We start from the raw sequence: 27056 nt of genomic DNA, 5'->3' as shown, positions 1-27056 counted from the left end.
CATTTTTAAGTAAGAGTAGGCAGAACCATTTATACCGTGAACTTGCTCTGGAATTAACATGAATCGGAGATGATCGCTACATATTCAACATCTTCGTAGGATCTATGTGCCAGCTCTTTGTAGCCAGAGGACATAGGAGCCTCAAGCTCAACCTGAGTCATAATGTCGAGTACCCGGCCGGCCTGTCGATATCGCAGATTCTATTCAGGAGGCTTCATGGCCAAACCTGCTCATTCAATTCTCAAGGCTGAACCTTCTTATCGAGCGTATCAAGGTTGAGGAGCTGGGTCATTGCTGTACTTATCCTTCCTGATCTATATAACTTACCCTTCCTCCGAAGTAGATCCTCCCTTCTTTCACTCGGCATCCCCCCACTGCAATTCTTCGTTGCAAAAGTTCTTGTACTTAATGCAAATTCTCTCCTTCAACAAAATTCACTTCTATTCTCTTCATTCAATCACCTCTGGCAAAGAAGACTTACCCTCTTCTTGCAAAAAACAACCCATCTCTTTGCCATAGATCAAGATGTCTGATTCTCAGCCTTCTTACCTTGTACTCGGTGTGCCGCGTCTAGCGCTCATCTGCCTTGCGGCAAAACTCTATGTTCAAACCCAAGCAACTGGCGTCCAGAAGTACTTTGAGTCCTCTTATCACTTTGATACTTTCAACCTCTTTCTCTCCCACTTCATCAAACCTACTCAGTCTATCTGGCGTCAAATTCCGAACACAGAGCGCCGCGGTCTCCTCGAGGAGTACTATCCTACAGCAGCTGCGCTCGACATCTACAGCGAACAGGGCTATGAGCGAGATTTTACGCAACTCTGCTCTCGGTGGTTCAGGGACACCAAACTCCTTATGCCAGAGGTGTTGTTCATGATGTCCAAGCAATCTGCAGTGGCTCTGAACCAAAAAAACTTAACAAACAACCCCGCTTCTGTTGACTATATGAAGAAGCTCGTCAAGCCCTCGGTCAAGCATACAGCCACAACCAAGCTGATCGATACTAAGCCTCTCATGCCTACAAAGAGACGGCGACAAGAAGAACAGGAGGTTGAAGTCTCTGTGAAGAAGAGAGCGAAGCTGGTCACTCCTGGTGCCAAGACATTCTCTACAACCGCCTTGATTACCACGAAGGATACCAGTTTCGAAAAGAAGAAGCTAGCAGTTCCTGTAGTCAAACACCCTCAAACAACCACCTTGACTGCCACGAAGAACACTAGCAGTGGGAAGCTCAAGCTGGCTGCTCCTGGTAGCATTACATCCTCTACAACCGTCTTTACTGCCACAAAGGACACCAGTGCCGAGAAATCCATCCTGCAACAGCCCAAGCAGCGTTGGCTTTCGGACAAAGAGGTCGGGCGTATCGGACGCAGACCTCAAGGCCAGGGCTGGAGGTCCAAGATCACCCCACTGCCTTTCTAGACGTGTGTAACACTACTCTAAGCTAAAGAGCCCGTGTCTCCTCGCTATGAGCAGTTGTCTTTTATTGAAGGAGTCCTCGGACAAGATACCCTACGGAGCTATTAGGTCTGGGTTTTGGTTCAGTAACGCGGTCTGAGACCTTTGGTTGTTAGACGGGGTTTGGTTTTGTTACTTTGGGTTGGTGTGCCGAGGACGCTGCTTCTTATTGCACTTCAATTGATCTTTTTGGTCGCACTAAGTGTTTCAATCTGTTAAAGTGACTCCACTAATTGACTCAAAACTCGGAAACGCTCATACAGCTAGGTGTGATATTCATCCCGGCTGTGCCATTTTGCCATATACTCGCTCCGCCCGAACAACCTTGGACACGACACTGCCGTAAATGTTCGCGGCTCAAACCGCCTGTGTTAACTTAGTTTGAATCCAAGTGACTTACTAAGGCGTTATGCTACATACATATTTGGCTACAATTTTCCATAGCCCGGGCAGACCCCATGGGAACAAGATTCAAAAAAGGCTCGGCGGCGGGAAACTCGAAAACCACTTTTCATGCGACTCAATTTAGCAGATAACAATAATTTTGACAAACGTATTCTCAAAACTACGACTACTGCTCAATGGCCCTCGATTGTGACCGCCGTAGGCCCCCTCATACTTTTCTTCTCTCTCCGCACTATCCGCAAATACTTCTACCTTTGCCTGAGAAAACTTGGAGGCGCTTACGCGGGTCTCGAACAGCATTTGTAGCTCAACTTGGGAGCGTTCCTTAGTTTCGGTCAGGCAGAATTAAGCCCACACTAGGTCGCAAAAACAGATACCGATCTAGATTAATCCTCCCTTTCCTTCCAAATTCCAGGCGCTTGGGTTGATGGTCATTGGGTTCAAGAAATTGGCAGCGATACTTTCCACGAGGTAGGCAACAGAGCAAGAGCAACTGTATTGATTCGGAGTCGGGTGGAAGAAATCTCTGCGATTAAACTGTATCAAGTCGGCCCGGTAGTCATGTCGTATGTGATGACAAGAACTATCCAAAAGGCACCTGATGTCCAGCCTAGATTCGGACGAGAATCCGGAATGCCCATGCCGCCAACAGTCACCAGAACGATGAACATGATGCAAAGATCAATGACATATAGCTTGCGGCGTCCGATGTGGATAATGAGAAACCAGGAGAGAAAAATGCCAACAACTGTGATGGGGCTAGTACCCAGACCAAAGCTGAAGGAGTTGTCCGAGTCGAATCCACCCTGTTGGAGAAAGTAGATGACATTCCCACCAAACCAAACGCCGCAGGCAACTTATCCTACCTAAACAAAGCAGGCTATCATTGTGCGGTGAAGTTTGGTACCTCGGAAGCAGTCGATATGTGATGTTTTCCCGGAGTTCACTCTCTCCATTCCGTACGGGTGGGTAATCATGGCGATGCTGGCGTCGAGCTCGGAATCAGTTGTCGAGGAACTCGCCAGACGCCGCTGAGCATCTGAAGAATCAGTCAAACGGCCTTTCACTGATGGGCCCTCTGGGGCGAGAATCTCGCCAATCACGATGGGCAAAGAAAAGACCCATTGAATGGCATAGGGGGTGCGCCAAGCCCAGTCGTCCGGGCGAGAGAAGAGTCCCCATAGGACACCGGTCCCGATTAATTGTCCAATGATCAAACAAATGTTAGTGTAAGTCGTCACGATCGGTCGAAGGGCCATGGGCGTAACGTCGGCGGCGCAGGTCGTCGTCAGAGCTTGGAAAACGCCCTAAGGCCGCAGAGCAGGACTCCTGCGAGGAGGTATCCGATATTCTGCGCAAAGAGGAAGAGGAATATAAATGTGGAACGTAATGAAGATTCGGGTCCAATGAGGAACACAATAACGCCGGGATCGCCCGGCCGTTGTATGGTGTTGACGGTCGATGGGATCTGGGTCATGGACTGCTGTCTGAGACCGGCTGGTCCGTCATCGACGACAACGAATCGATGCATTTTGACGAATCTGGGATTTTTTTTATCCGCAAAAATCCGGGGACTGCGTGGACGGATATCTATTTGCTTTTGGGCACGATTTCAAGGGTGCCATGAAGGCCTTCTTCGACATATCACACACCTCGCACACCCCGCTGGTCTCTGGGAAACTGGCGGAGTCACTTCCACAGATACACGGGCCAGGAGTATCTCAATCTCATGGACAAGTTCCGCGAGCGCGGTATAACGCTGTCTGTCGCAATGATGGATATGGAGTGGCATCTGATGAAGGCGGATGAGATGCCACACTCGGGCTGGACTGGGTAGAAGGTCTTTTCACCGATCCGGAATCCTTCGCTTCGGCGCTACACGAGCGTAGCCTCAGAACGTCCCTCAACGACCAGCCACACGAAGGCGTAGCCTCGCATGAGGAGCATTACGAGGAGATGACAGCGTTTCTCGGCCATGATACTAGTACAAAAGCAACCATTCCCTTCAACCCCTCAGATCCGAAGCTCTTGCAAGCGTGGTTCAATATCCTCCACCATAGTCGAGGAAAAAAGGGCTGCGACTTTTGGTAGATAGACTGGCAACAAGGGCTCTTCTGCGAAGTCCTCGCACTGGAACCTTTATGGCTCCTCAGCCATTTCCAGTTCCTCGACCAGAAACGTAAGGATGGAGATCTCAAGCCCTCATACTCTCACGTTATGTTGGCCCTGGTAGCCAGCGGTACCCAACCGGTTTCTCTGGGGACACCATCATCACTTAGGACTCGCTGAGGTTCCAACCAGAAGTCACAGCCACTGCCTCCAACATTGCTAATGACGGCATGACATCTATGGACATATGCTCGGATCCCGTGATGATGAGCTCGTCGCATGATTAACACATTTAAGCGTCTTCTCGCCCATCTTGCGCCTTCAGTCTCGCAATACTCCGTGAGAATCCAAGGAGCCGTAGAACTACCGCTCCGAGGCGGAAAAAGCAGTCATATCGCCAAAGCGGCTCAGGCACCGATTGATACCTTACCTACATACGATGAACGTGCGTTTCTCAGAGTCTGACGATCCGTTGATTTGACCACTGCATTGATATTTCCCAACGAGGGAGGAAGCCTTTGTATATCCCAATCAATATTCCTTCGGTCCTTCCCTCATCATGGCGCCTGTGGTGGAACCAGCCGATGCCAGGACACGACGAGCACTGGCCAAGATCTGGCTCCCACCGTCAGCAGCTCGATACATTGATATGTTCAACGGGACTGTCTACAATGGCGGCCAGGAGCTGGTCATGTGACGTGATCTCTGGGGATGCCGGCATTGGCACCTGAAGTCTTCATCATACATACCCCTTGATGCTGATCAAATGCCAGCTAATGAGGGCAAGAACTCGGATGCGCTTGAGATCGTGGTGGTGGTCGGACGGGACGGGAGCTTTACGATTGTCGAGAACCTCCATGATGACATTCACGCGGTTATCGACCGAGTCTCAGGCCTACATATCAATATTGAGTGGAAACAAAGGTCAAATTAGAAGATTATCCGGTCGACGATGGGTTGTCCCTTTCATCAGTGGTCTCGGCGCAGAACTCAGACGATACATCAAGGTTAGTCTCGGAGGGGCCATGTTGCCAGAATCTGAGGCCAGAGTCTATCTCGGAAATGAAGAGGGCAAGGAGCTGGCGCCAGGTATCGTCGCGGAAGTACAAAACCCCACAAGGGCCAGCACCGATGAAGCCATCGTCATAGAACTCACTGAGAATACCCAGCTGAGCCGCACTGATCATACAGATATATTCAGACAGCTCCTTCCTGGGTATGTAAACAGAGTTTGCGCTCAAGGACAAGCTTTTTGCCATCCTCAACAGCCGCAAACGGACTGCAGCAAAGATGGGAGAGCTTCTGAGCGTATTTGACGACCACGCGATTCTGAGTCCTACCTTGGAGCTACTTGGAGCACACAGTAGGACGCTTCAGAGCAGATGACGAGGGAATTGGGAGGATGTATTTAGTATGAGAGACGATCATTACCGAGCCATATATAACCGATGCCGTACTTTGAAGCTTTTCACCTTTCGAGCCACTTAATCGTAGCCTCTTGCCTGCCCTTGATTCGTACCCAGCTTGCTCCTGATCCCCTACTTTCTAGTGACGATATGGCACAATTCTAGGGTTTTGGAGGAGTCAAACTGGCTCAAAGCCTGTACCTGTGGCATGTTGAAGCATGTTGGCAAGCATTTAGTGCCAATCTTGGAGGATTAGAAGTAGCTAGGGCAATGTGCGCCTGCCAACCTACCTCTCCTTCACCACGCTCCACACGAAGAAACAAAAAGTCACTGATCATGTTTTTCGATTCGGTCTTTGCCCTACTACGGCGGCGCTACTACAAAAAATACGAATGGAAGAATACGCCATCTATCGACTCCAAGCGCATCGCATCGTATCAACAAACTCAAAGGAAAAGAAGAACCTAGACAGCATGCATCCACCTCCGTTCCCTTGAACAATCTTACAAGAAACTTCACCCGCATGCCATGAAAAACATACCACGCAAACGAGTATCAACCAAATGCTGTCATGGAAAGGGCATGTGAATACCATTTCCATCCGGGATCTGTCCAAATTCCAGAGTCTTCTTGATCCTCACTCCGAGACAACTTGAAAGTGAGAGACAACCTCCTAAACTTCTCCGCCCTTCCATCCTGAGGGTGGCGGTCCTGCTCTTTGCACTATTTGAGATGAGAAAGAAAAGACAGTGACCAAATGAGACCGACGTGCACTTCTTCAGTCCGAGGCGAATGTCTTCCGCGCTGCAGTACTACCAACGGACAAGAAAGCCGGCCGCAGCTGATCGAGAGCCACACCAATTCGAATCGATCCACCACTATTTGAAATGACGATAAACCAGACCGTTCACCTTCGGTCTCCTCTGATAATGACCACACCGAATGACCGCCAAATTGTTGGCTTTTGGGTATCCCAGTCTTCTTAGTAATAGCCGCGCCGAGCTATGTAATTTGGGTTTTCTTTGTGCAGCATTATATCTTTCCCTTTCCGTACGACGAAATGACGATCCAACCTCAACGCCGAGGGATGTTGTGTTTGCTGAAATGAAAAAGGGATGTGGATCAGAAACGTATATTGAAGAGGTGTATGATACCAAGCGATGTCTGAGGGCTGGTGAGGATTCGTAGGGACTGCTTTGGGCGAATGTGAAAGCCGACTCGAACGCTTCCGCGACATGCTTTTGAAAGAGTTGTAATGGGGAAACCCGCCTCCACTAGGTAGGTGGCAGAAACCGCCAGGCTTTGGCCATATTTGTTTGTGTGGAACGGGTATATATATGTGAGAAATTGAGAGTCTTATTGCGTCTCTGTTTTTCATCTCTCAATGCTCTCGGGACTCATCATACCCATGGGCTCGTCCTTATCAGTCTGACTGGCATTGCCCTGGCTTTGCATGCTTTCGTTCCGCTCCATGCTAGAAGGCAGCGCGATCGCCGCCGCATTGGGCCCCGAGCCGTTGATGTTGACGTGCTTGACCTTCTTTGCTGGCGTAGTTTCGCCCTTCTTCTCCTGAGAGGCATTGACGTCCTTGTTGGCTTGCGCCGCCAATTCCATCTTCTTCTTCTTCTTGGCGAGGGCAATCTGCTCCTTGGGCGGCCGCTTTTGCGGCGAGACAATCTTTCCGGAGGCGCCAAGACGCGGTCTGGGCCGCCTCTGCTTGACAGGAAGCTCCTCGTCTTCGACCAAAGGCGTATCGCCGTTAGCGTGCAGCTTGGCCAAGAAGAAGTTCTTGACAAGACCAATTTGGCCGTGGATGTTCTCCGTCGTGATGGGTTCAACAGGCGGCAATGATTCGAAGAGGTCGGTGACCTCCGTGCCAACCGTCTGTGTCTGCATCTGAAATTGGTTGCGAACACGGGACTGGAGCAAGTGAAGAGGAACCGAGAGCATATCAAGACCCATCTCCTTGTCCAGACCCAGGGCCTTGAAACCAAAGAAGTCTTCGCCGAGATCCTCAGCGAAGTCACCACTAACGAATTGTTCGCTGCCGTCTTTGAAGGCACCGACACCATCCTGTCCGGCTTCCTGAGTGAGGGCAGGCCGCAAAAGCTCGGTAAGATGGAACTTCATGCGTTCGTGGATGCCGCCAAGCTTCGAGCTGAGTCGGTCTACTTCGTCCTTGGCGTAAGACTCTAGACTGAACAGGTCGCAACCGTTCTCGTCGAGCGTGTGCAAGATAACTTCCTCGGGGGTAAACCGTGCCCGGAATCGTGAGCTTCCTTCGGCACGGGATGCGGGTGCCTCGATCTTCTCCGCCTCGCGATACACATTGAAGGTCTTGATGATCTTCTCGAAGTAGTCGGATGCTAGGCTGGTCATGGTATCGATGGCAGAGGGTTGAAGTTCCTCAAAACCGGTGTGGTAGAGAATCTTAGCTACAGAGCGTTGCAATGCACTACGGCAAGTCTCTGGTGCAATGACAGGGCCATCATCAGCGATGAAAGATGGCTCGGCATCCTGCTCGACAAAGGATTCGTAGTTGGACTTTGGAAACTGGTTGTTGTAAACCTAGAGAAAAGGAGTTAGAAGACCGACTTATCCACCTGCCGGCGACATTTGTATATACCTGAGTCTGGATCTGCATCTGCTTAATCACGCCGATCTTGCTCGATAGCTTCCTCGTCTCCTGGATTTGATGGATATTACTGTCGATCTTGCTGGCAAACTTGCTCTTGGGCGCCTTGAAGTGACCTTCGGGGATCATGCGGAGATATTCCTCATGCTGGTTGATAACGTGGCCCTCACCGTCCTCGATCCACTGCAACTTGGGATGAATGTCCGGTAGGACTGTCAGTGGTTCGTAGTACGCCGGCACAATCTTTTCCTCTTCTCCTTCCATACCCTCTGCGAGGGTTTCGGCGGGTTTCGCAGCCTCTTTAGCAGCGATAGCAGACGAGTCGGCCTGGGCTTGGCCAATGACGCCCAGGGTCTCTGCTTCCTTTTGCCCCCTCAAATACCACCGGATGCCGGCTTTATTTCGGAGCAGAGCAGGAGCGTCAGTATTGAGCTTGTTGTCCTTGAAAAGCTGGTATCGTTCCTTGGCAATGAGTGCGCGGTCCTTCTTCGTCACTTGCTTCCAGATCTTGTACTCGTCATCCTCGTAAGCCTGTTCTGCAGCCTCGTTGAGAGCCTGTCCCAGAGCCATGCCGTTCAATGTAGGCCCATCGATATCCATGGCATCAGCATTGCTTCCGATGCCTGAGTGTCCGTTGACCCCACCAGGCGTTGCGGAACCAGCGATGGGTGTGCCAAACCCACTACCGTCGACTGCCTCAGAGCCTTCTCGGCCTTTGGCCAGCAGCCCGTTAAGCTGCAGCACTGGCTTCTGGTCAATGTTGGGGGTACCTTCCTTCTGATCCGTAGGTTGTTTCCGGGACTTGGCGCCCTTGGTTCCGGCAGTACGACCGCGAGATGACATTATCGGCTCGTCGTCCGAGTCATCGCCCCCATCTTCCTCGCCACCGTTTTGTTTTCGGCGCTCTTCGGCCTCAACCTCGGCTCGCGGCCGGATGACGAGGTCCGGGATGAGAGGAATAAGCTTCTCGGCCTCTTTTCTCATGCCATTAGCCATCCGGCGCAAAGGGTGTCCCATATCTTGGTTGTAGCGCAGGCAGTTGTCCCATATTAGGTTCAAGTCGGTGACGAATTCCGCCTTCGATTTGTACGTGAGAGACTTGATCTTCTTGGTCATAGACCCCATATCCATAGGCTGCTTGATGACTGCAATGTGCCGAAGGCGGTTAGCCAATCCGGCTCGAGGTCGTCTGCCTGGGTACAACTTACGGTTATAATAATCCGGCGCATCCCTCTTATTCACCCTCTGCAAGAAGGGCGTTGAGTATTCTGTGTGTGCCTTCAGCTCCGTCAATACTTTCTCGAGGGCCTCGTACAACTCTTCTTGGTTGACATTCTCCTCACTGGCCCATTTACTTCGGTTCTTCCGCACTTCGTTCATGAGCGATCGCAATTCGGCGTCGGAGGCGCGGACCTGGTCGCGTTTCATATCTATCCTCGCAATCAAGTGCTTGAGGGTCAGACTCGACGCGCCTAAGTTGGCGCTGCTGAGCGACCCATGGTTCTCGGCTTGAGTGCCGTTTGTGTGACTGTTGTTATTGTTATTTTCCATCTCGGCCTGCAACTGTTTTTCGGACTCTTCCAGCTGCTGCTGCTCAAGCATAGCAGTCCGGTCGTTTTCAAGAGTGTAGAATATGGTATGGAAGCTCCGTCTCGCCGCTTCTTCGGTCGCGTTTCGCGCCTCTTCCAACTGTTTGCGCGCATCTTCGCTTGTTTTTGTGCTGTCCCCAGACCCGTCGACCTGTTTGAGTTTCTCGAGCTGCTTGCCGGGCGAGCTGACGGAGTGCACGGGCGAACTGCCGGACTTTGAGGGGGAGAGCAGCGAGCCGGCGCCGGCGGCCGCAATGCCGTTCGCGGGTTTATTCGAATCGGCGGCAGTCGCGTCTTCTTCTTCATCTTCGTCATCGTCATCGCCATAATCGTCTTCGTCGATGACCCGCTTGGCCTTCTTTAATGGAGGCTCTTGGATCGGCGCATGGTCAGTGGTAGGGGGTAGGATGGAGGGGGAGGGTGCGGAGGGGCGGCGCAGCGCATCGATGGCGGAGTAATTATAGGATCCGTCGTCGGCAAATAGCAGCGAGATCTTCGCCTCGCTCTTGTGATAGAGATCCTTGAACAAGGCGCGTCGTCGTTCATCTTCAATATCAGGTTGTGCCTCAGGCATCAAGGACATTGAATGGTCGACGGGGGTTCCGTTTCGCGCAGGACCATCATCAAGTTGATGGAACAGGCGACTAGACGGTTGGTGATGAAGGGACGGCGGCTGCCATACGTGGTGGCCATTGGGGAGGGACATTTTGTGCCCGAATTGATGATAGCGACAGGTGGGCGGCGTGTCGCCATGCGCAAGGAAATGCGCTCGTCAGGGACCGAGTCCGGGCGGCAAAGGGTCGTTACGAGCGCATCAGTAGAAAGAGCGACATCGATAGAGATGACCGGTGCGTTTCGGAGGCGTGAGTGATTGTGGTTGTTGTGTATTGATGGATTGGAATAAGGGGGTTAGGCGTGGTTCCGAGAGGTGAGGTTGAGGACTTGAAGAGGCTCGTACGCAAGTACGCGATGGAACTTTTCCCTTGCCTGAAGACGGCGAGTTGGCCGCTGCTAGCGGTACACGGAACCTTGGTTGACCACGAGTTACGCAGCACAGACCACCACGAAGACTGTCGCATGTACTTAAAATGATCTCCCAAAGTCTCAGTGTGCTCGTCAATCCATCTACCTTTTTTTCGGACCCAGAAATGAGGTGCACTGGGGTGATGATGGGTGCCGCGATTGCGGGATGCAGGTACAGGAACTTCCAATGCCGACGGCGGCGCGAGCGGAGGCCACCGTAATTCCCCCCCTTGGCCCAGCGCTGAGCGATCGGATCGCGTACGTTTTTGTCACGTGATGGCCCCAGCCAACCAGTCGCAGTCAGCAACGAGCCAGGAAGCGCACCAGCACAAAGCACAAAGCACGCAGCCAGACGGACCAGCACCAGCAGCCAACAACATGGAGAGTCGGGTTTGTGCTTGGGTGGGAGTACCTTAATACCACCGAACTGAGTGATGGTGCTTATCCGCTTTTCAGAGGTGGCAATGGTAAGAGTCTCTGGCAACTCTCCGCAACACCACCCGTAACCTCAGTTCCCTCCATTCACACATATCTTGTGCACCTCATTCCCACCACACAGTGACCTCATCCGCATCCACGGGCGCGCATCGCGTCTACGCCCCATACATCGCGACGTCGCTGCGGCCCACGGCATCTTCCGCCCGGGCCACCTGAACCTGACCAAACCGGCCCCCCTCCAAAATCCTCGGGGGCCTACCCCTGTCCTCGAAGCTCCCGTAAAGCCTGGGGTTGGGCGCCACCACTGCACATCTCCTTCCGTCAGTGGGCTGAACTCCATTTCGCGTTCCCGCAGCAGAAAAAGCTCTCCCTCGCCCCGGTCCAGTCGCTTGGGAGCTCCGGCCAGCTGGACACCTCACCCTCGTCCCTCGTCCGTAACGACCCCATTCCGAACAACAACCCTGGCCCGTTTTCCTCATTTCAAGAGGCAAACACACAACCCGAACGTCGACCACTGTCTCGTGTCAGCTTGTAGCTGACCTTACACAACTTCACCACTCGAGCCACCCATAATTCTTCGAGACATTCCAAGAGCTTGGCTACCTCAGCTACCATCCACAGCTACGAATCACACCACCTTCTGCAATAGCTGCTGCAGGTTTCTTCAAAATGCGGATACGCTTGCCCTTTGCAGGTGCGTCACGAGTTTCAACTGTGGTTGCCCATGGATTTGGATTTCCATCGATTCCTCGCAGAGCCGAGTGGACATGAGGCTCCTGCTCCAGTCCAGCTCCTGCTCCAACCCAAGCACACAAGCATCGCGTCCACATCCCTAACTAACACCTCCTCTAGGCGTCTTCTTCGCCCTCCTCGTCGTCGCAGGCTACGCCGGCCTGACCTCCCTCCAGCTCGGCCAATACGTAAACGACAAAGTCCTCCACTTCATAACCTTCTTCCTCCTCACCCTCGTATTCTACTGGATCCTCGACACAAACCGCCGCCGCACCCTCAACCTCACCCTCACTGTCTGCACCTTTGTTCTCGGCGTCGGCTCCGAGTTCCTGCAGGGCTTCCTCCCCAACGGCCGAGAATTCGACTTTTACGACATCGTGGCAAACGTGGTCGGTTCGCTGGCGAGCATCGGCTTGTGCTCTTGGTACCACAAGCGCATGCTCGAGCGCAAGCGCCGAACCAAGACATACCAAGCCGTTCCTGGGGAAGATGACGCGGATGTTGAGCTGGGCGAGGGACATGAGACTGGCATCGTCGAGTCGAGCGGTGCGAGAGACGGGGGCGCTGGTGTTGGCGCCAGCGGAGGGAGGTCGCTGGAGGAGGAAGTGGACAACTGGGATGAGAACCAGGTGGATGACTGGGAAGAGGACGATGGGGACGGTGACATCGGTGGAGTCAAGAGCAAGGACATGGACACTGGGGATGTTGGCGACTCCAAGAAGCGGGCCGACTAGAGCTCTTTTGCGAGGAGGCCAAGGGCGTTTGTGATATGACGGATGAGCATTGAATTACGATTTTGGCGTTTTGGGGAGGCCCTTCATCCTAGCAGCGTGTTTCGTATTAGAACAAAATGTCATTCTTTCTCCTCATTATGCTATCCTCTCGCTAACGCCAACCTGGAGACCAGAACATCGTGACACAGCAAGGTAGGACACGAAGAATACAGATCATCGGCTATGAATTCGCGGTTAAACCAACAAAGTTACAAAAAAAAAAAAACGCCAACCAAGTAGCCCCCGTCTTTTGCGTCCATGTATTCGAAACCCTCAGATCCGCAAACATGCAAGCCTCACCAGCCAAATGCCTCGTTGTGCCACACCACCTCCCGGCCCCTCATGACCCACGCGCCAACGTACTCCCGCACCTCCCGTCCCATCTCCGCCGGCCCGCACACCAGCACCGCAACCCTTTCCTCGGCCCCCTGCCTGAAAAAGTCGTCAACGATCTTGCCTAGGTCTGGGCGCTTGCGGTGGCTCTCGCTCGTGAGGCGATTCCGCCTTCGGTCGCGGGGCAGGGCGCTCATTTCTATTTCACCCTCCGCGTTCGCCTCGGCGGGAAGCCTGGTCATGGGACCGGTCGAGTCCGAGTTGAGCGCCTCGCCCGTGAGGAAGATGCGTATGTTGGGGTCGTCGAGAACGCTCTTGGAGGCGGACTTGTCGGCGGCCATGGCCCAGGCTGCGTCGCCGGCCCCGCGGACGGACCAGACGAGTTCGACTTTGGCGCTGGGATTGTCCTGGAGGATAGCGTGGTAGATGGGTACGGTGAAGGTTGCGCCCACGCCACCGGCCACCAACAGTACGCGGTCGACAGAGGAGCTGATGAGTTTGTCAAAGTGGAGGGATGCGGCACCGTAGGGGCCCTCGATGCAGAGTGGCACCTTGCCGTCCTCGATGCCGGTGCCCGCGTTTGCGAAGCGGCCGAGATGTCGTGTGAGCGGGCCATCGAGCTGACGAGCTACCAGGGTGAGGTCGCCGTTACCCTCGTCAACAGACGCAACGGTGAAAGGGTTGAAGAGAAACTCAAAGAGCATTGCGTCAGGAGATGTAGGCCCAGCTCCAGGTCGTACTGCGGCGGGGACGCTAAGGTAAATGTGGGAGCCTGGGCGCGTGTGGAAAGCATTGATCTTGTGCTGAGGAATTGAAGCAGATATCTTGATCAGATTTGTGCCAGGGATGATCTCAACCTTTGAGAGAGCCATCACGGTCCGCAGACGACGGACGGTAAGGTCGATGAGGAAGACTATGATAGCCTTGACCATGAATAGCCGAGCCGGCTTGGCGTGGAAGAACACCAGGACCGGTATAGCGAAAGCGCCAATGAGATGAGTGATGAAAAAGACACGGTACGAGTATCTGCGAACGGTGGCAGCTGCAGTTGAAGTCATCATGTTCATGGTTGCAAACGCAACGACACCGGCGAAGACGACGGGTGCGAAAAGGCGTTTCTGGACAATGCCTTTGGCTACGAAGAAATTCAGGTAAAACACAGCGTGGAGGACGAGGAGGGATAGCGTCACGCGTGAGAGAACGCGGTGCCATTTGTTCAACTCCTCGTGAGATGTGCGAAAGGCCTTGGCGATGGGGCTGAAGCTCTTCAATGCCAGCAAGTACTGAAAGGGGATCTGGGATACGGCGATGATGCCGAAGCGTTTCGTGAGATGGAGGTAATCTACAACAAGTCAGAAACATGCCTTTTCTTGGTCAATCCAGGTGGCAGTATGTTTCGGTATGGGAAATCCAACCTCATTGAGACTCACTGAAGCCTCTTGAGGGATTGGTTCCGAGGGTCACGTTTGTAGTTTCGTCGTATCTGGCATCAACTTGAGGGGATTCACAACTCACCGTCGCCCGTCTCCAACACGCTCAGAACCAGCAGCCAGGATGCCCAGGCCAGACCAAAGACCCATTGGTCCTTCTGACCCCAATGCTGCCCCATGAAGTAGACATCATCGGCCAGCCACCAGTTCCACTTCCTGATCGTGGCCTCCCAGCTGCGGCCCCAGTTCTGTCTCCTCGACTTCAGCTCAGGAGAGCCTGGGACGGCAGCATAGGAGGCTCCCGACTGCCAGCGTTGACTGAGATATGCCCCGAGTCGAACTAGTAAAGCAATGATGATCGGTGTCAGTGCTGAGTATTGAGCGTAGCTGCCATAGCGATCTAGGGTCTGTCTTCGGATCTGGACCTCTTCCTTGGACAGGTCGATGAAGTGGTAGGGCCAACCCATAGCGGTCGATCTCTTGCGGGTCTTGCGGATGATGGGGGAGAGGAAACGGAGAAAGAAAGGATATGAATGGGCTCAATACCACATGAGAAATACGAAGGACATGAGAGGAAGAAAAAGGTTGTAATCATCCGCGAGCTCGGACCGAGCGGGTAATTACACAAGAGGACAAGATGGAGATGAAGTTGGAGTCTGCGGAGTTGGCGAACGTTACCGTCACTTGTCAGTTGTCACGTATTTAAAGACGCGCTTGGGCATCCGACTATACAGCAGAATGTGCAGGACGACACCTTACAGCTGGCATCTTCCTCCAAAATCTGACCTCGCAGTCGAGACAGTTTTAGGTTGGCTTAGGTGCGTTTTCTAGTAGGTGTGTCGACCAGCCGTAATGGATTGCTTGGTAAGCCACGTCTTGATTGGTTAAAATGAAGGAGCTAGTGAAATGACCCCTGAGCTTGCCCCCTCGCGGTTCATCAAGGAAGCGTTGGAGACATTTCAGCGAAGACCCCCAACCGGCTGTTTGTCGGTGAGCGGGAAGGACCCTGACGAAGGAACCTTGCATTCCATTGCCTCGAATGTCGTTACTTTGCCATACTTAGTTCTCTGGGAATTCGGAAATGTCAATGACCACGGCTCAGCATTGCCGCTTTTTTGCTTCTTTTCTTGCCATCGTAGGGAGTTGCTGCACCTCCACCAGACGAACGCAAGATGCTTAGCATTTGGGGCACATTGGTCAACTCCAGGTTTCCTCTTTCGATTCCACTCCGCGACGGGAAGAGCTGGTGGCTGAGCCAGGCATTTCGGTGTCAACTCACACAACCTAGGTACACCGTTATCATACGACGATGGAGTATCCTCTGGATAGGGCTCTCAGTGGAATATAGTCCAGAATACGCCCTGCTGCAGCAGCAGATCTGCCTCGCATAGCTGGTTGGTTGACCTAACGGAAGGTCTAGTCATGTAGCATGCATCAGCGCTTAGGGCGGGGTCTGCGGCTCCCGTTCACAGCCTGTTTTTGTTCGAGACAACACACGGCCGAGTCCTATAACCAAGTCATATAACAGGCCTCATACTTCGTGTTGCATTTGCTACTCTTCTTCAAAGGCAATGCAATCAATCAGCATGGATGGAGAATACTGTGAATTCTGCCCGCAACCAGAAGTTTCGTACTGGAGACAAGGTCGGGTTGAGGAGCATCCCCGCTTACCGGTGACCATACTGACGAGCGATAGGTGACGGGGAATGGAGGCTGGCTCCAAAGACCAATAGGGGGAATCCAAAACCTTCTTCGCTAGACGAGGATGATTTCGACGTTTGCATAGTGTAAGTCTGGTAGCCCTTCGGTACCCACTCGATGCTAATAAGATGCTAGCAAGGCTCATGCTAAGGATATTCGCGAATGCCTAGCGTGCCGAGAAAAATTTCGCAAGGCATTCTTGATTCCGGATCTCTGGTGGAAGCGGTATTGCAGAGATGCGAACGGCTACTTTGGTTACGAGACAAATATTGACGAGGACGGGAATTCTACAGGACTAAGTGAGTTGTCAAGATGGGCGCCAGGAGCGATGACTGAAGGGGTACAGGTACATGGGCGCGCTTCGCAGTGAAGCTCACAAACAATGAACATCCAGAATATGAATGGTCAAAGCTCAATGTTTTCACGCGTTGGGTGGCGGAGACTCGTCAAACAATCCTCATCGTCTTTGACGCCAGGCGACCAGCGGCAAGTTGCATGGAGAGGGTACCAGAGAATGAACTCGACCCCTTATATGTCGTTCCTAGTACGGACTTCTTCATCGACCCCTACTGGATATACATCAGAATCTTGGAGAAAGTCGTCACTCTGCAAGATGCCGCTGTGTGGGCTGTTCGTGACACGGTCAGGACTACGGAAAAGACGAGGGATAATACCCACGTGCCCGACGCGGCCATGCCAAAACCTACACCAGACTATCGTCATTTGCACGAAACCGCACGACATGCTATACACGTTTCTGAGACGTTGGATCTGGCTGTCAAGGCTGCGAGGAAGATTTTGCTGCAGCACGAGACATACAAGGCTGGCCCTGACGACGGGTCCAGGTCTGTTGTTGCTTGGAAAAGGGCTTGGAACCACACGCATCAGCGGCTGCAGTTCTACGAAGAAATGCTTAGCAGCCTTCAAGAGCGCTCGGCTTCCAACAAGGCTCGACATTTTAACGAGATATCGCTCGCATACAACATGGTTGCCCAATTCGACTCTGGCATTTCTGTAGACATTGGTCGCGCGACGCAGAGAGACAGTGAGGCCATGAAAACTGTGGCTTTTCTGACGCTGCTCTTCCTGCCAGCAACTTTCGTTTCGGCTGTTTTCAGCACTTCGTTTTTCGACTACGACTCGGGATCAGGCTTGTGGAGTGTGTCGGACAAGTTCTGGATATTCTGGGTTGTGGCTGTTCCAATAACTGTCACAACAGCTCTTATGTGGTACTGCCGGCACAATCTGAGCCCTTCGGGTAGTTGCAAGCTCCTTCGACAGGTGGATTCTCGAGGAGCAGTCGCATGCAAGGACATTGAGTTTGGGGACGGCAAAGCTGTTGCGAGGCTGTGGCATCAAGCACCAGCGACGTCTTGGAGATAATGGCACAGCACGCTGCGCCGCACTCGTGGTCAGGCAGGCAAACCCAATACTGGTGCCGCTGATAATAAATGTGTCAGGTAGCAATCGAAATCCGTCAGTACCTAATGCTTATCCTTTGCCGCAGTCGCTCAGCCGATTGGGCACGATCTTGCGATGCAGAGGGGACCATGTGATCGAAAAACTACTGGACGATGCAAGGGGCTGAAAATTGCGGCGCCAATTGGCCATCCGGGGCTGTGTTGACGCAGCCTGCTTGATGCCCTGGACTACTTTGGAGTGGCAGGCAAGATTCGTCCGCCTCAAGTTGCCTTTCGCATAGCCCCATCTCCTCGCCAGTTTCTACGACCCGGCTTGAACTTGACTTGCAACACCCCTCACTGATATCCTGGCCACATCTCTGTTGTCCTACAAGGTAATTAAGAGGCTATCGATTACTCGTCATTACGCGATATTCGCTCTCACGGCGGCTGAGAACAGTAGATTGGGAAAACAACATCAATCGAATGCCCCAAAACCCTGAATCCAGCCTGATCGAAATGTCCAGCAGCCACGCTCACTATCAACGAAATGGTGCCGATCCGCAATCCGTGCGATGCTATAGCTACACGCAAGAAAAGCGAGGACGAGACGTCAGCAACGAGGAAGATGAACTTGTCTACGGGCTTACAAAACGGGCAAGGACAGTAGGCCAGGTGCATCATATGGCGATCGATGCGGATCAGGCTTTGGTCAAGCTATCGCATGAGTTATACACCGTGGGCTGGGTTTGTGCTCTTCCTCTTGAGATGGCTGCAGCCCAAGCCATGCTTGACTACGTACATCAACCTCTCGACATGAACCCAAACGATAGCAATGTTTATATGTTTGGCAGCATCGGCCTGCACAACATCGTCATTGCATGCTTGCCATCGGGACAGTACGGCACAACCAGTGCGGCCGTAGTGGCAAACAATATGCGTTGGAGCTTTCCTTCTATACATATTGGTTTGATGGTTGGGATAGGCGGCGGCGTTCCCGGCAAGGTCGACATACGGCTGGGCGATGTTGTGGTCAGCAATCCGACAGCAGATTCCCCGGGGGTCGTGCAGTATGACTTTGGCAAAGCTGTGAACGATGGTCACTTCGAACGCATCGGCAATCTGAACAAACCCCCACCGTCAGTGCTTGCGGCTGTCTCAAGGTTACGAGCTGACCACGAAGCATGGCCGAGTCAAATTCCGACAATCTTGTCCCACATGGAAATGCGGAATCCTTACATGATTGGATATTCGCATCGAAATGTAGAGGAAGACCGACTCTTTGAAGCATCATACGAACATTCCGGGGAAACTTGCGACAGTTGCGACAGGTCCAAACTGGTATCACGCGATCCACGACCGACAGATACCCCCAGTATCCATTACGGGATCATTGCCTCTGGGAATCAGGTCATGAAACATGCTAAAACAAGAGATCGACTTGCAAAAGACCTCGGACTGCTATGCTTCGAGATGGAAGCCGCAGGGCTAATGGACAACTTTCCATGCCTCGTTATTCGTGGCATCTGTGACTATTCGGATTCCCACAAAGCAAAGCGATGGCAGAAATATGCCGCCGCCACCGCAGCAGCCTACGCGAAAGAGCTTCTCCTCATCACGCCGGTCCAAGGGAATTCCACTACACAAAAGCAGCCTGAAGTGTGTGACATTGGTAAGTTGCCGACGTCGTCCCTCTTGCTGACATCCGCTTACGATTTAACTACAGAAACACCACCATCAGATCGCCAGAGGCTTCTAGACTCCCTCAAGTTCAACCAAATTGACAAGCGGCACGCCAATATCAAAGCCAACCACGCCAAAACTTGCGAGTGGCTCATTGATCATCCTGACTACATCGCCTGGATAGATCGCAAGAAGTACTCTCGGCATCACGGGTTTCTCTGGATCAGGGGAAAGCCTGGAGCTGGGAAGTCAACGATAATGAAGTTCGCCTTCACACGGGCGAGAAGGAGAACTTCATCAATGGGAACTTCCATCTCTTTCTTCTTCAACGCAAGAGGCGAAGGTCTCGAGAAAACCACGTTGGGAATGTATCGATCACTCCTGCATCAGCTTTTTGAGAAAATGCCTGACCTACAGGTTTTACTCGATGCCAACGACGTTTCACCCTTGGACCAACAGGGACTTGTAGCGTGGGATCTGGAAACGACCAAGACCCTCTTTCGTAGCACCATCCGGAAACTCGGGCAGCGACAATTGACTTGTTTCATTGACGCCCTTGACGAGTGTGCCGAGGGTGAGGTCCGAGAAATGGTCGAGGTCTTTGAAGACCTGGGACAGTATGCTGTTCAGAAAGACCTCCGGTTCTATGTCTGCCTTTCCAGTCGGCACTATCCCTACATCGACATTCAATACGGCCAAAAGCTCATCCTCGAAGACCAGATTGGTCATGGGGAAGACATCGCAAATTACGCACGCAGTAGTCTCAAGGCCGGTACCGGATCTAAGAGTGACGAAGTCATAGCCGAAATTCTTCGAAAAGCCTCTGGTGTCTTTATGTGGGTCGTATTAGTCGTCGACATATTGAACAAAGAGTACAATGGGGGTCGCGTGTTCAAAATCAAGAGCCGCCTAAAGGAGATCCCGTCCAAACTCAGTGAGCTCTTCCAAAACATGCTGACGAGAGACCAAGAGAACCTTGATGATTTGCTTCTATGCATCCAGTGGGTTCTCTACGGTGCACGACCTCTGAAACGAGAGGAATACTACTTCGCCTTGGCCTCCGGCTTGGAGCCTGATACCTTGGGGGAATGGGATCCCAATGAGATCCCACATGAATTCATGGATCGTCTGATCGTCAGCTCATCCAAAGGACTTGCTGAGACAACGAGATCCGATGACAAGACGGTTCAGTTCATTCATGAATCAGTACGAGACTTTCTTCTCAAGGACAACGGGTTGCGTAATCTCTGGCCAGAATTGGGCGCCGATTTCGAAGCCCAAAGCCATAACAGATTGAGGGACTGCTGTCACGTATACTCGAGTCAAGTAAACATATCCGAACACTTGCCAGAGAACGAATTTCTATTGGACTCATCCAAGGAACAAGCCGCAGAAATCAAAGACCAAGTCGAACAAGGCTTTCCATTTCTAGAGTACGCAAACAGTCACGTACTCTACCATGCCGATGCCGCTGCCCAGACAGCTCCACAGATCGAGTTCTTCCAAACCTTTCCATTGGACCAATGGATCCAGAGAAGCAATCTTTTCGAAAAGCATAAAACTCGGAGGCACCAGCCCAGCTCCACGAGCCTGTTGTACATTGTTGCAGAGAAGGGGTTAGCGAACCTAGTCGGCACAGCGCTCCGCCAGACCTCAGATGCCGAAATACGCGGAGGCCGTTATGGCTTTCCACTCCTTGCAGCTCTGAAGGAGGGCCATGAAAAGGCAGCAAGCTTGTTGTTGCAGTGTACTGCAAGTTCCGCAACACAAGATCGATCTACTTCATATAATACCCCGGGATCCGATACCAGCACCCAAGTCCCCCCGAGCATCGACTGCATGGACAAAGAAGGGCGTACGCCCCTTTACTTTGCTGCAGAAAGAGGGCTAGTAAAAATCGCCAAAATGCTATTCGACTTAGGTGCGCAACCTGATCTTATACCAAAGAAAGTCTTCTACAGCCCCATTTTTCGTGCTGTCGAAAAGGGGCAAGAACCACTCCTGAGGCTCATCCTTCAACGGCGTTCCATGTCGCAACGTAGTGTCGGCTGTGACACAACTCCACAATCGTCACCATCAGTTGACAAACATCAAGATATTAAAAAAGCCCTCGTCAGGGCGGCTGAAATCGGGAAAATAGACATTGCACGACTTTTGATTGAGACAGGCGTCTGCGTCAACACGGGGTATGAGGACAATGTCACGCCTCTACTAGTGGCAGCCCTGAATCTTCAAAAATCCTTCATCGAGTTCCTTCTTGATAATGGAGCAGACATCAATGGAAGAGATTCCCGTGGGCGAACACCTCTTCACAAGGCTTGCACAGAAAGGGGGGGCTCAGCAGCTATAAATCTTCTGCTCGAAAAAGGCGCACACGCTCACGCACAAGACATTGATGGAAACACCCCATTATTCGTCGCCGTATTACGTGGCAATGAGTCCGCTGTCGTTACTCTACTGCGCCACAGCAGTGTCAAAGTCCAAAAAGATGATGACGGAATTACATTCTCCAATGAAGGATTGCAGCAAGCAGTCGGTAACGGACTTCTAGAGCACAGGCACTTAGTGAACAAGCAGGGACAGACCCCTCTCTTTGTGACTAAACCCGACATGTCGGACCATGTTTTGGGTGAGCTATTGGATGCAGATCTGGATCCTGCGCATCAAGATGATGCGGGTCAAAACTTCCTCCACGAGGCGTGTAAGAGGGAGCACGCAACCTCCGAATATCTTGAATGTGTCGAAAAGGCCATTCAGAAGGGTCTTGAAATTGACGGACGAGACTACAAAAGTCGAACCCCACTTATGAACGCCGCCAACAAGATGAGTCGGAGCTTTGTCGATTTTCTGCTTCAACATGGGGCCAACCCCAACGCGAGGGACGATGAAGGCCATACACCACTATCCGAGGTCGTTTCTTCTACAATGTGGATCTATTCTCCACGCGACTTACCTGTAGTTCGCAGCCTTCTCGACGCAGGTGCTGATGTCACAGAATCAGGCCCGGACGGTGAAAATTTAGTGGCAATGGCTATTCGGCTGGGGAAGAATGATGTGGCAGAATTGCTTAGAGCAAGGATAGAGAAAGTCGGTATCACTACATGAGGGCATGGCCGATTCATGTGTCCTCAAGTAGGACTTCGGGTTTCCTTCAAACTCTGGTGGGGGTGTTCTGTGTATCTTTTCAGTCGGGCACTTGGAGTAATTACCTCTGCATCATATAAGGCGTTCGGGGAGAGATCTGGTTATCTCCAAATTCTGCTAAAATCCCGTGAACTGGTCATGGTTGAGATCTCGGTGCTCACACGACGTCGCAAGACCGGCGTGTCGAAAGCCGGAGGAGGCGCCGGCTTCGGCCGGACAAATTTACCCCGCCATCCCCGTCCCGCGGCGAAGTCTTCCGCAACCCCGCCCAGGTGGACCAAGCGCTTTCCATCGGCAGCCGCAAGCTCAGGATATGCTCGAGAAAACGGCTGTGAAGTCCTCCATAGCTTCAGGGCGAAAGCCTTTGAATCAAGGGTATACTTAGAATAGGTAGTTCCACTGATATATACATTCGCACCAAAGATTTGAAATATGCAAAACAGAGGTACTCTCGAACGAATGTCGCAAGACGAAAGAGAGTTTACTTCGACCAACGCTGACACTGGGCAATTATTTGCTCCGTGCCCATACATTAACCTCGTGGCAGCTTTAGCCATCAATCCCGCTATCAACCCCCACTCAATCACCCGTCGGTGAGGGCCCACACCCATCTCCGACCCCGCGCCGGTGGAATCTCGCCGTCGATTTATCTTCCTCACAGCGTCTTCAGTCCATCTTATATCGATTAATTCAACTCATCAATATCTCATCATCATCCTCGCCTAGGAATCATTAACACCTCGAATAATCTGCTCGAATTCCCTACAACCCAACCACTCGAATCTGCCAAACACACCCAGCTTAACCACCATCACCACCACCAAAATGTCCGACACGATTGAAAAAGTCCTCACGACAGCCGCCCCGGCCCCCCTCCCCCAATTCTCCCAAGCCGTAAAATACAACGGAATGGTCTACTGCTCCGGCAACATCGGCATCCTCCCCGACAAACCAGGCATGGTCCAGGCGGAAGGCACCGTCAAAGACCGCACCCGCCAGGCCCTCAAGAATCTCTCCGCCGTTCTCGAGGCCGCAGGCAGCTCCCTCAGCAACGTCGTAAAGGTCAACATTTACATTACGACCATGGCCGACTTCGCCACCATGAACGAGGCGTACGACGAGTTCTTCACGTTTGACCCCAAGCCCGTAAGTCCGCTGTCCCATGTCCATTACGATCGCCTTGGCCCGGCCGGGTCACAATGACGAGGAAAGAAGAGAGGGCAAGCTGACACCGAGGAACCAAAAGGCCCGCACGTGCGTAGCCGTGCATCAGCTGCCGCTGGGCACCGATGTCGAGATTGAGTGCACGGCTTTCCTGAACAAGCCGGCGCAGAAGCTGTGAACGTTCCTGACTAAAATATTGCTTGAGCTCGCGAAGAGTAGTAGAAAGCTTTTTACGACTTATACATGGAATTGGCCTGGCAAAAAATGCCAGGGTATCAGTAACCCGCCCTAACTAGAGCAGGGCGCACCTGCGAACTCTATGAGTAAAGCACAATTTTCCCGCCTTCTTGGAAAGCCTCATGCAACCGCATGCCCGTGACGCCGGATAACAAATACACAAGTCCCTCCCGCATCATATCTTCATGAAGCTCCAGTGAAACGACCTCTCTTATCGCATATCTCACTGCCGATATCTAGCCAGCTGTGCCATGATGTTCTGAACTTGGACTGCCGAGTCGCCGGTGCCAGCTGTAGGAGGATGGGGGTGGCCGTTCGTGGGTGGCGCGCCATTAGGAGCAAAGGCCTGTCCGCCGTACGAGGCAGGCTGCGTCGGTGCTGCCGGCGACGCCTGCTGAAGGCCGCCCATAAGAGCTTGCAGTTGAGCGTTCGCGGCTCCAGCGGCATTGTTAACAGCTGTTGGACTACCCTGAGAGTTCATACCAGCCAACAGTCGCTGCAAGGTCGCATTATCGATACCATTCATCATGCTGGCAAGGTCGGCCGCAGTGGCAGCCGGGCCTTGGGCTTGTGCCACAGGAGGGCCACGCGGCGGTCCCTGGCCTCCGTGGTAGGCGGGTGCATGAGGAGGTACGGGCTGCCCTCCATACGGCTGCCCGTATCCTGGGTACTGAGGCTGAGGAGGCGGCGCATTCTGATAAGGTGCCGTTGGCACTGCTTGTGACCTAGCTCGGAGAACGAGCTCTGCCGCGATCGGCGGGTCGATATCCCGGTAGTCGTCATATCGGGCGCTGACGCCTCCGGAGCGGTCGAAGACCCGTAAAGGGATCTTACCCATGTTTTGTGCCTGTACGTCGAGATCCACAATGGCGTGCACGCCTTCGATAACTTGGCGTTGAACAATAGCCTCACGCGGGAAGCTTGGGTGGAGGAACATGACATCGACCTTCAGGCCCCGATCAGTGAATCCGCGTTGGACCCAAGTGATAAAGTCGCGGCTGAGATCTTGGAGGAGCAAGAACTGCACATCGGGAACCTGGTTGCCGTAGCGGCGAGGGATGTCGAGGCGGTCATCAGCCGCAGAAGGGCGACCGTAGGCCGCAGGCGGACTAGGACTGCGCCTGCGGTATCCATCGTTGTTGCGGCCGTATCCTTGCGGAGACCGTGAGCGACCGCGGGGGCGGTCGTTGGAGTCTTGCTGGTAACGATCCCGGCCGTGACTATCCTCACGGCCATGGCCGCGCCTGGGAGGGGTACTGCGTCCCGGCCTGTAATCATCGCGACTGCGACGATTGTCATGGTGCGAGTTAGCTCCGTCATGCCGATCCTGGCGTCCTGACTGTCGGCCCCCGCGACCACCACGGTCTGGCGATCGGTTTCTCTCGTTGCCATCCTTCTTCTTCTGGGCGCGTGAGATTTCAAGATCTGGTGAAAGTTAGTAGGCTCCCCCATCTCCATCTTTCCTTCCGAAGATCACTTACGAATCTTGCGGCCCTTGATCTCGCTGCCCTGCAGGTTGTCCATGGCAGCTTGGGCGTCCTCTAGGTTGTGATACTGGACGAAACCATAGGCCGACTTGAGTGAAATTTGAGCGAGACGGCCGTATCTGTGAAAGATATCAAAGACATCCCTCTTGGAAACGCGTTCGCTCGACAGGTTGCCTGAAAAGAAGTCAATGGCGCCGTCAGGTCTGCCTGATGAGAGAGAGCGCGAACCAATGAAGATGCGTGAGCCATCGGGGAATTTATCCCATTTGGCGTCAGCCATATAACGGCGCTCGTCGTTTATGAAGGTGTCCCAGAGCCTCTGCCGGTCAGTATTATCGTCCGCCTGGCCGGTAGGGTAACCGGCAGGAGTGGGGTAGGTAGGCGCGTTCATGGAAGTGATGGGGATTGCTGCGTTCAAACCGTTGGCGGGTGGAGGAGGGAGGCTGCCATAGACGTCGGGTGCGGTACCAGGGGCACCGGGAGCACCCGTAGCTACATAGGTGGAGGGTTGGCCTTGTGTGGGCGGAGCGATCATGTGTGGAGAGACATGAGGGGCTGCGTTCTGCGGAGGGAAGCCTCGATAGTCTTCAGATGGGTACGTGGGAGCCGTCTGCTGAGGCAGCGGAGGTCTGGGAGGAAGAGTGGCAGACGCGGACGAGGTCAAGTTGGACGATGGCTGGGTATCATGGTTCTGAGTAGAGCCAGTGGGGGTTTGGTTGTTGTTAGGCTCGCTCGTCTGGCCCGTCATCTCAGCAACGAGTCGAGAGATATCAACGGCGTGGTCATCCTCGGGAGCATTGTCATTGCGTCCATTGAAGGAGGCGATGTTGGCAGTCGAATAAACCGCGCTCGAATCAGCTCCTGGTTGGGCGGCAGCTGCTTGGGAAGGCGCGGATTCGGTGGTTTGGTCTGAAGCGGCAGCAGCAGGAGGAGGCTTAGCCGACGAGGTATCAGCGACAGCGACAGTTGGGTGTGCCACTTGCGAAGGGCTTGTCAAAGAATCAGGAGCGGCGGAATTGTGCATGGATTCTGGTGCCTTTGATACATCATCCTGTTCCGCGCCTTCTTGATCCGCATCCCGAGGAGGAGAGTCGAAGATCTTGAGATAATCATCCTCGCCGGCATCTGGCTCCATCTGTTGTTCCTGAACCTTGTCCGTGTGTGTCTCCTCTTCCTCTCCGTAGGCATCGTCCAGGCTGTCGACATCGTCGTCCGCGTCCGCGTTGTCTGCGGCGGCACCCGCATACGGTTCGGTCGACACTGGTGCATGTATAGGTGCGTCTAGGCCGCTCTGGGCGATTCCATTAGTTTGGGCGGACATTGCATCAAGGATATCAGCAGTATCCTGGAGAGCAGGCACAACAGCTGGGGCGGCGGAATGGAGGGGAGATGGACAGTAGGGCGAGAGGTCGGCAGCAGTAGCCTGGAACTCGGGGGTGGCCTCCGGTTCGGGCATTCAAGCTGTCGGGATGATGGCGCACTGGTTGGTGGTGGTAGTATTGGTATTGGTGTTGATGATGACCTGAAGATGCGAGAGGGCGATGCAACAACAGCTGTGGAAACTTGGTAATGTCGGAGGTGGAAAGGCTTGCGCGAAACAGGCAGAAGAAGAAGCTTGTGAGGTTGGCGGGACAAGCTTGGGGGGTGGGTAAAAGAATGGGTTTTATGTCAATTTAGAAGCGACGAACGAGGCAACCGGACGCCTGGTTTTCAGCAAATTCAGTCGAGCCGCGGCAGTGTCGTCATGTAAAGATGCGCGAGGCAAGGCAAGCACGGCTGTTTGATTGGTTTTGGGACCCAAACGTGAGAGGAAGGAACCTAGAGTGGCAGGAAGGCGGGGTGGGAAGCAGGCGCAAAAGAAAAGAGGCCGCAAGCACGGGGGAATCTCCGATAGGGGGGGGGGTGTTTG

General features: G+C 53.1%; 10 protein-coding genes across 10 annotated transcripts; 6 read left to right on the top strand and 4 right to left on the bottom strand.

Moving 5' to 3' along the window:
- Nucleotides 1-525: 525 nt before the first annotated feature.
- CORC01_00294 (uncharacterized protein) lies at nucleotides 526-1422 on the top strand (the record flags this gene model as incomplete). The annotated part of the gene is made up of 1 exon (XM_022611952.1): nucleotides 526-1422. The coding sequence occupies one exon, from the start codon at nucleotides 526-528 to the stop codon at nucleotides 1420-1422; it is 897 nt and encodes a 298-aa protein (XP_022481577.1).
- A 983-nt stretch (nucleotides 1423-2405) lies between these two features.
- On the bottom strand, nucleotides 2406-3394 carry CORC01_00293 (MFS transporter, SP family, general alpha glucoside:H+ symporter; the record flags this gene model as incomplete). The annotated part of the gene is made up of 3 exons (XM_022611951.1): nucleotides 2406-2669; nucleotides 2811-3170; nucleotides 3281-3394. 3 exons carry the CDS (start codon nucleotides 3392-3394, stop codon nucleotides 2406-2408), a joined length of 738 nt encoding a protein of 245 aa, XP_022481576.1.
- A 1137-nt stretch (nucleotides 3395-4531) lies between these two features.
- Nucleotides 4532-5288, top strand: CORC01_00292 (uncharacterized protein; the record flags this gene model as incomplete). The annotated part of the gene is made up of 2 exons (XM_022611950.1): nucleotides 4532-4665; nucleotides 4907-5288. 2 exons carry the CDS (start codon nucleotides 4532-4534, stop codon nucleotides 5286-5288), a joined length of 516 nt encoding a protein of 171 aa, XP_022481575.1.
- Nucleotides 5289-6752: 1464 nt separating this feature from the next.
- On the bottom strand, nucleotides 6753-10308 carry CORC01_00291 (uncharacterized protein; the record flags this gene model as incomplete). The annotated part of the gene is made up of 3 exons (XM_022611949.1): nucleotides 6753-7946; nucleotides 8005-9158; nucleotides 9222-10308. 3 exons carry the CDS (start codon nucleotides 10306-10308, stop codon nucleotides 6753-6755), a joined length of 3435 nt encoding a protein of 1144 aa, XP_022481574.1.
- Nucleotides 10309-11732: 1424 nt separating this feature from the next.
- CORC01_00290 (VanZ like family protein) lies at nucleotides 11733-12529 on the top strand (the record flags this gene model as incomplete). Its single annotated transcript, XM_022611948.1, has 2 exons — nucleotides 11733-11757; nucleotides 11916-12529. The coding sequence occupies 2 exons, from the start codon at nucleotides 11733-11735 to the stop codon at nucleotides 12527-12529; spliced, it is 639 nt and encodes a 212-aa protein (XP_022481573.1).
- A 335-nt stretch (nucleotides 12530-12864) lies between these two features.
- Nucleotides 12865-14798, bottom strand: CORC01_00289 (ferric reductase like transmembrane component; the record flags this gene model as incomplete). The annotated part of the gene is made up of 2 exons (XM_022611947.1): nucleotides 12865-14243; nucleotides 14417-14798. The coding sequence occupies 2 exons, from the start codon at nucleotides 14796-14798 to the stop codon at nucleotides 12865-12867; spliced, it is 1761 nt and encodes a 586-aa protein (XP_022481572.1).
- Nucleotides 14799-15902: 1104 nt separating this feature from the next.
- On the top strand, nucleotides 15903-17415 carry CORC01_00288 (uncharacterized protein; the record flags this gene model as incomplete). The annotated part of the gene is made up of 3 exons (XM_022611946.1): nucleotides 15903-16027; nucleotides 16168-16331; nucleotides 16427-17415. The coding sequence occupies 3 exons, from the start codon at nucleotides 15903-15905 to the stop codon at nucleotides 17413-17415; spliced, it is 1278 nt and encodes a 425-aa protein (XP_022481571.1).
- A 536-nt stretch (nucleotides 17416-17951) lies between these two features.
- Nucleotides 17952-22220, top strand: CORC01_00287 (uncharacterized protein; the record flags this gene model as incomplete). Its single annotated transcript, XM_022611945.1, has 3 exons — nucleotides 17952-19104; nucleotides 19159-20970; nucleotides 21256-22220. The coding sequence occupies 3 exons, from the start codon at nucleotides 17952-17954 to the stop codon at nucleotides 22218-22220; spliced, it is 3930 nt and encodes a 1309-aa protein (XP_022481570.1).
- Nucleotides 22221-22985: 765 nt separating this feature from the next.
- On the top strand, nucleotides 22986-23601 carry CORC01_00286 (endoribonuclease L-PSP; the record flags this gene model as incomplete). Its single annotated transcript, XM_022611944.1, has 2 exons — nucleotides 22986-23405; nucleotides 23506-23601. Coding segments are annotated over 2 exons (516 nt in total), but the record flags the coding sequence as incomplete, so codon positions are not given.
- A 282-nt stretch (nucleotides 23602-23883) lies between these two features.
- CORC01_00285 (RNA recognition domain-containing protein) lies at nucleotides 23884-26603 on the bottom strand (the record flags this gene model as incomplete). The annotated part of the gene is made up of 2 exons (XM_022611943.1): nucleotides 23884-25085; nucleotides 25142-26603. 2 exons carry the CDS (start codon nucleotides 26601-26603, stop codon nucleotides 23884-23886), a joined length of 2664 nt encoding a protein of 887 aa, XP_022481568.1.
- Nucleotides 26604-27056: the final 453 nt, after the last annotated feature.

The sequence above is a fragment of the Colletotrichum orchidophilum genome (genome assembly GCF_001831195.1).
Source record: "Colletotrichum orchidophilum strain IMI 309357 chromosome Unknown Scaffold_2.1, whole genome shotgun sequence".
NCBI classification, from domain to species: Eukaryota; Fungi; Ascomycota; class Sordariomycetes; order Glomerellales; family Glomerellaceae; genus Colletotrichum; species Colletotrichum orchidophilum.
Note: the sequence above shows the minus strand (reverse complement) of the source record. Positions and strands in the feature narration are given on the sequence as shown.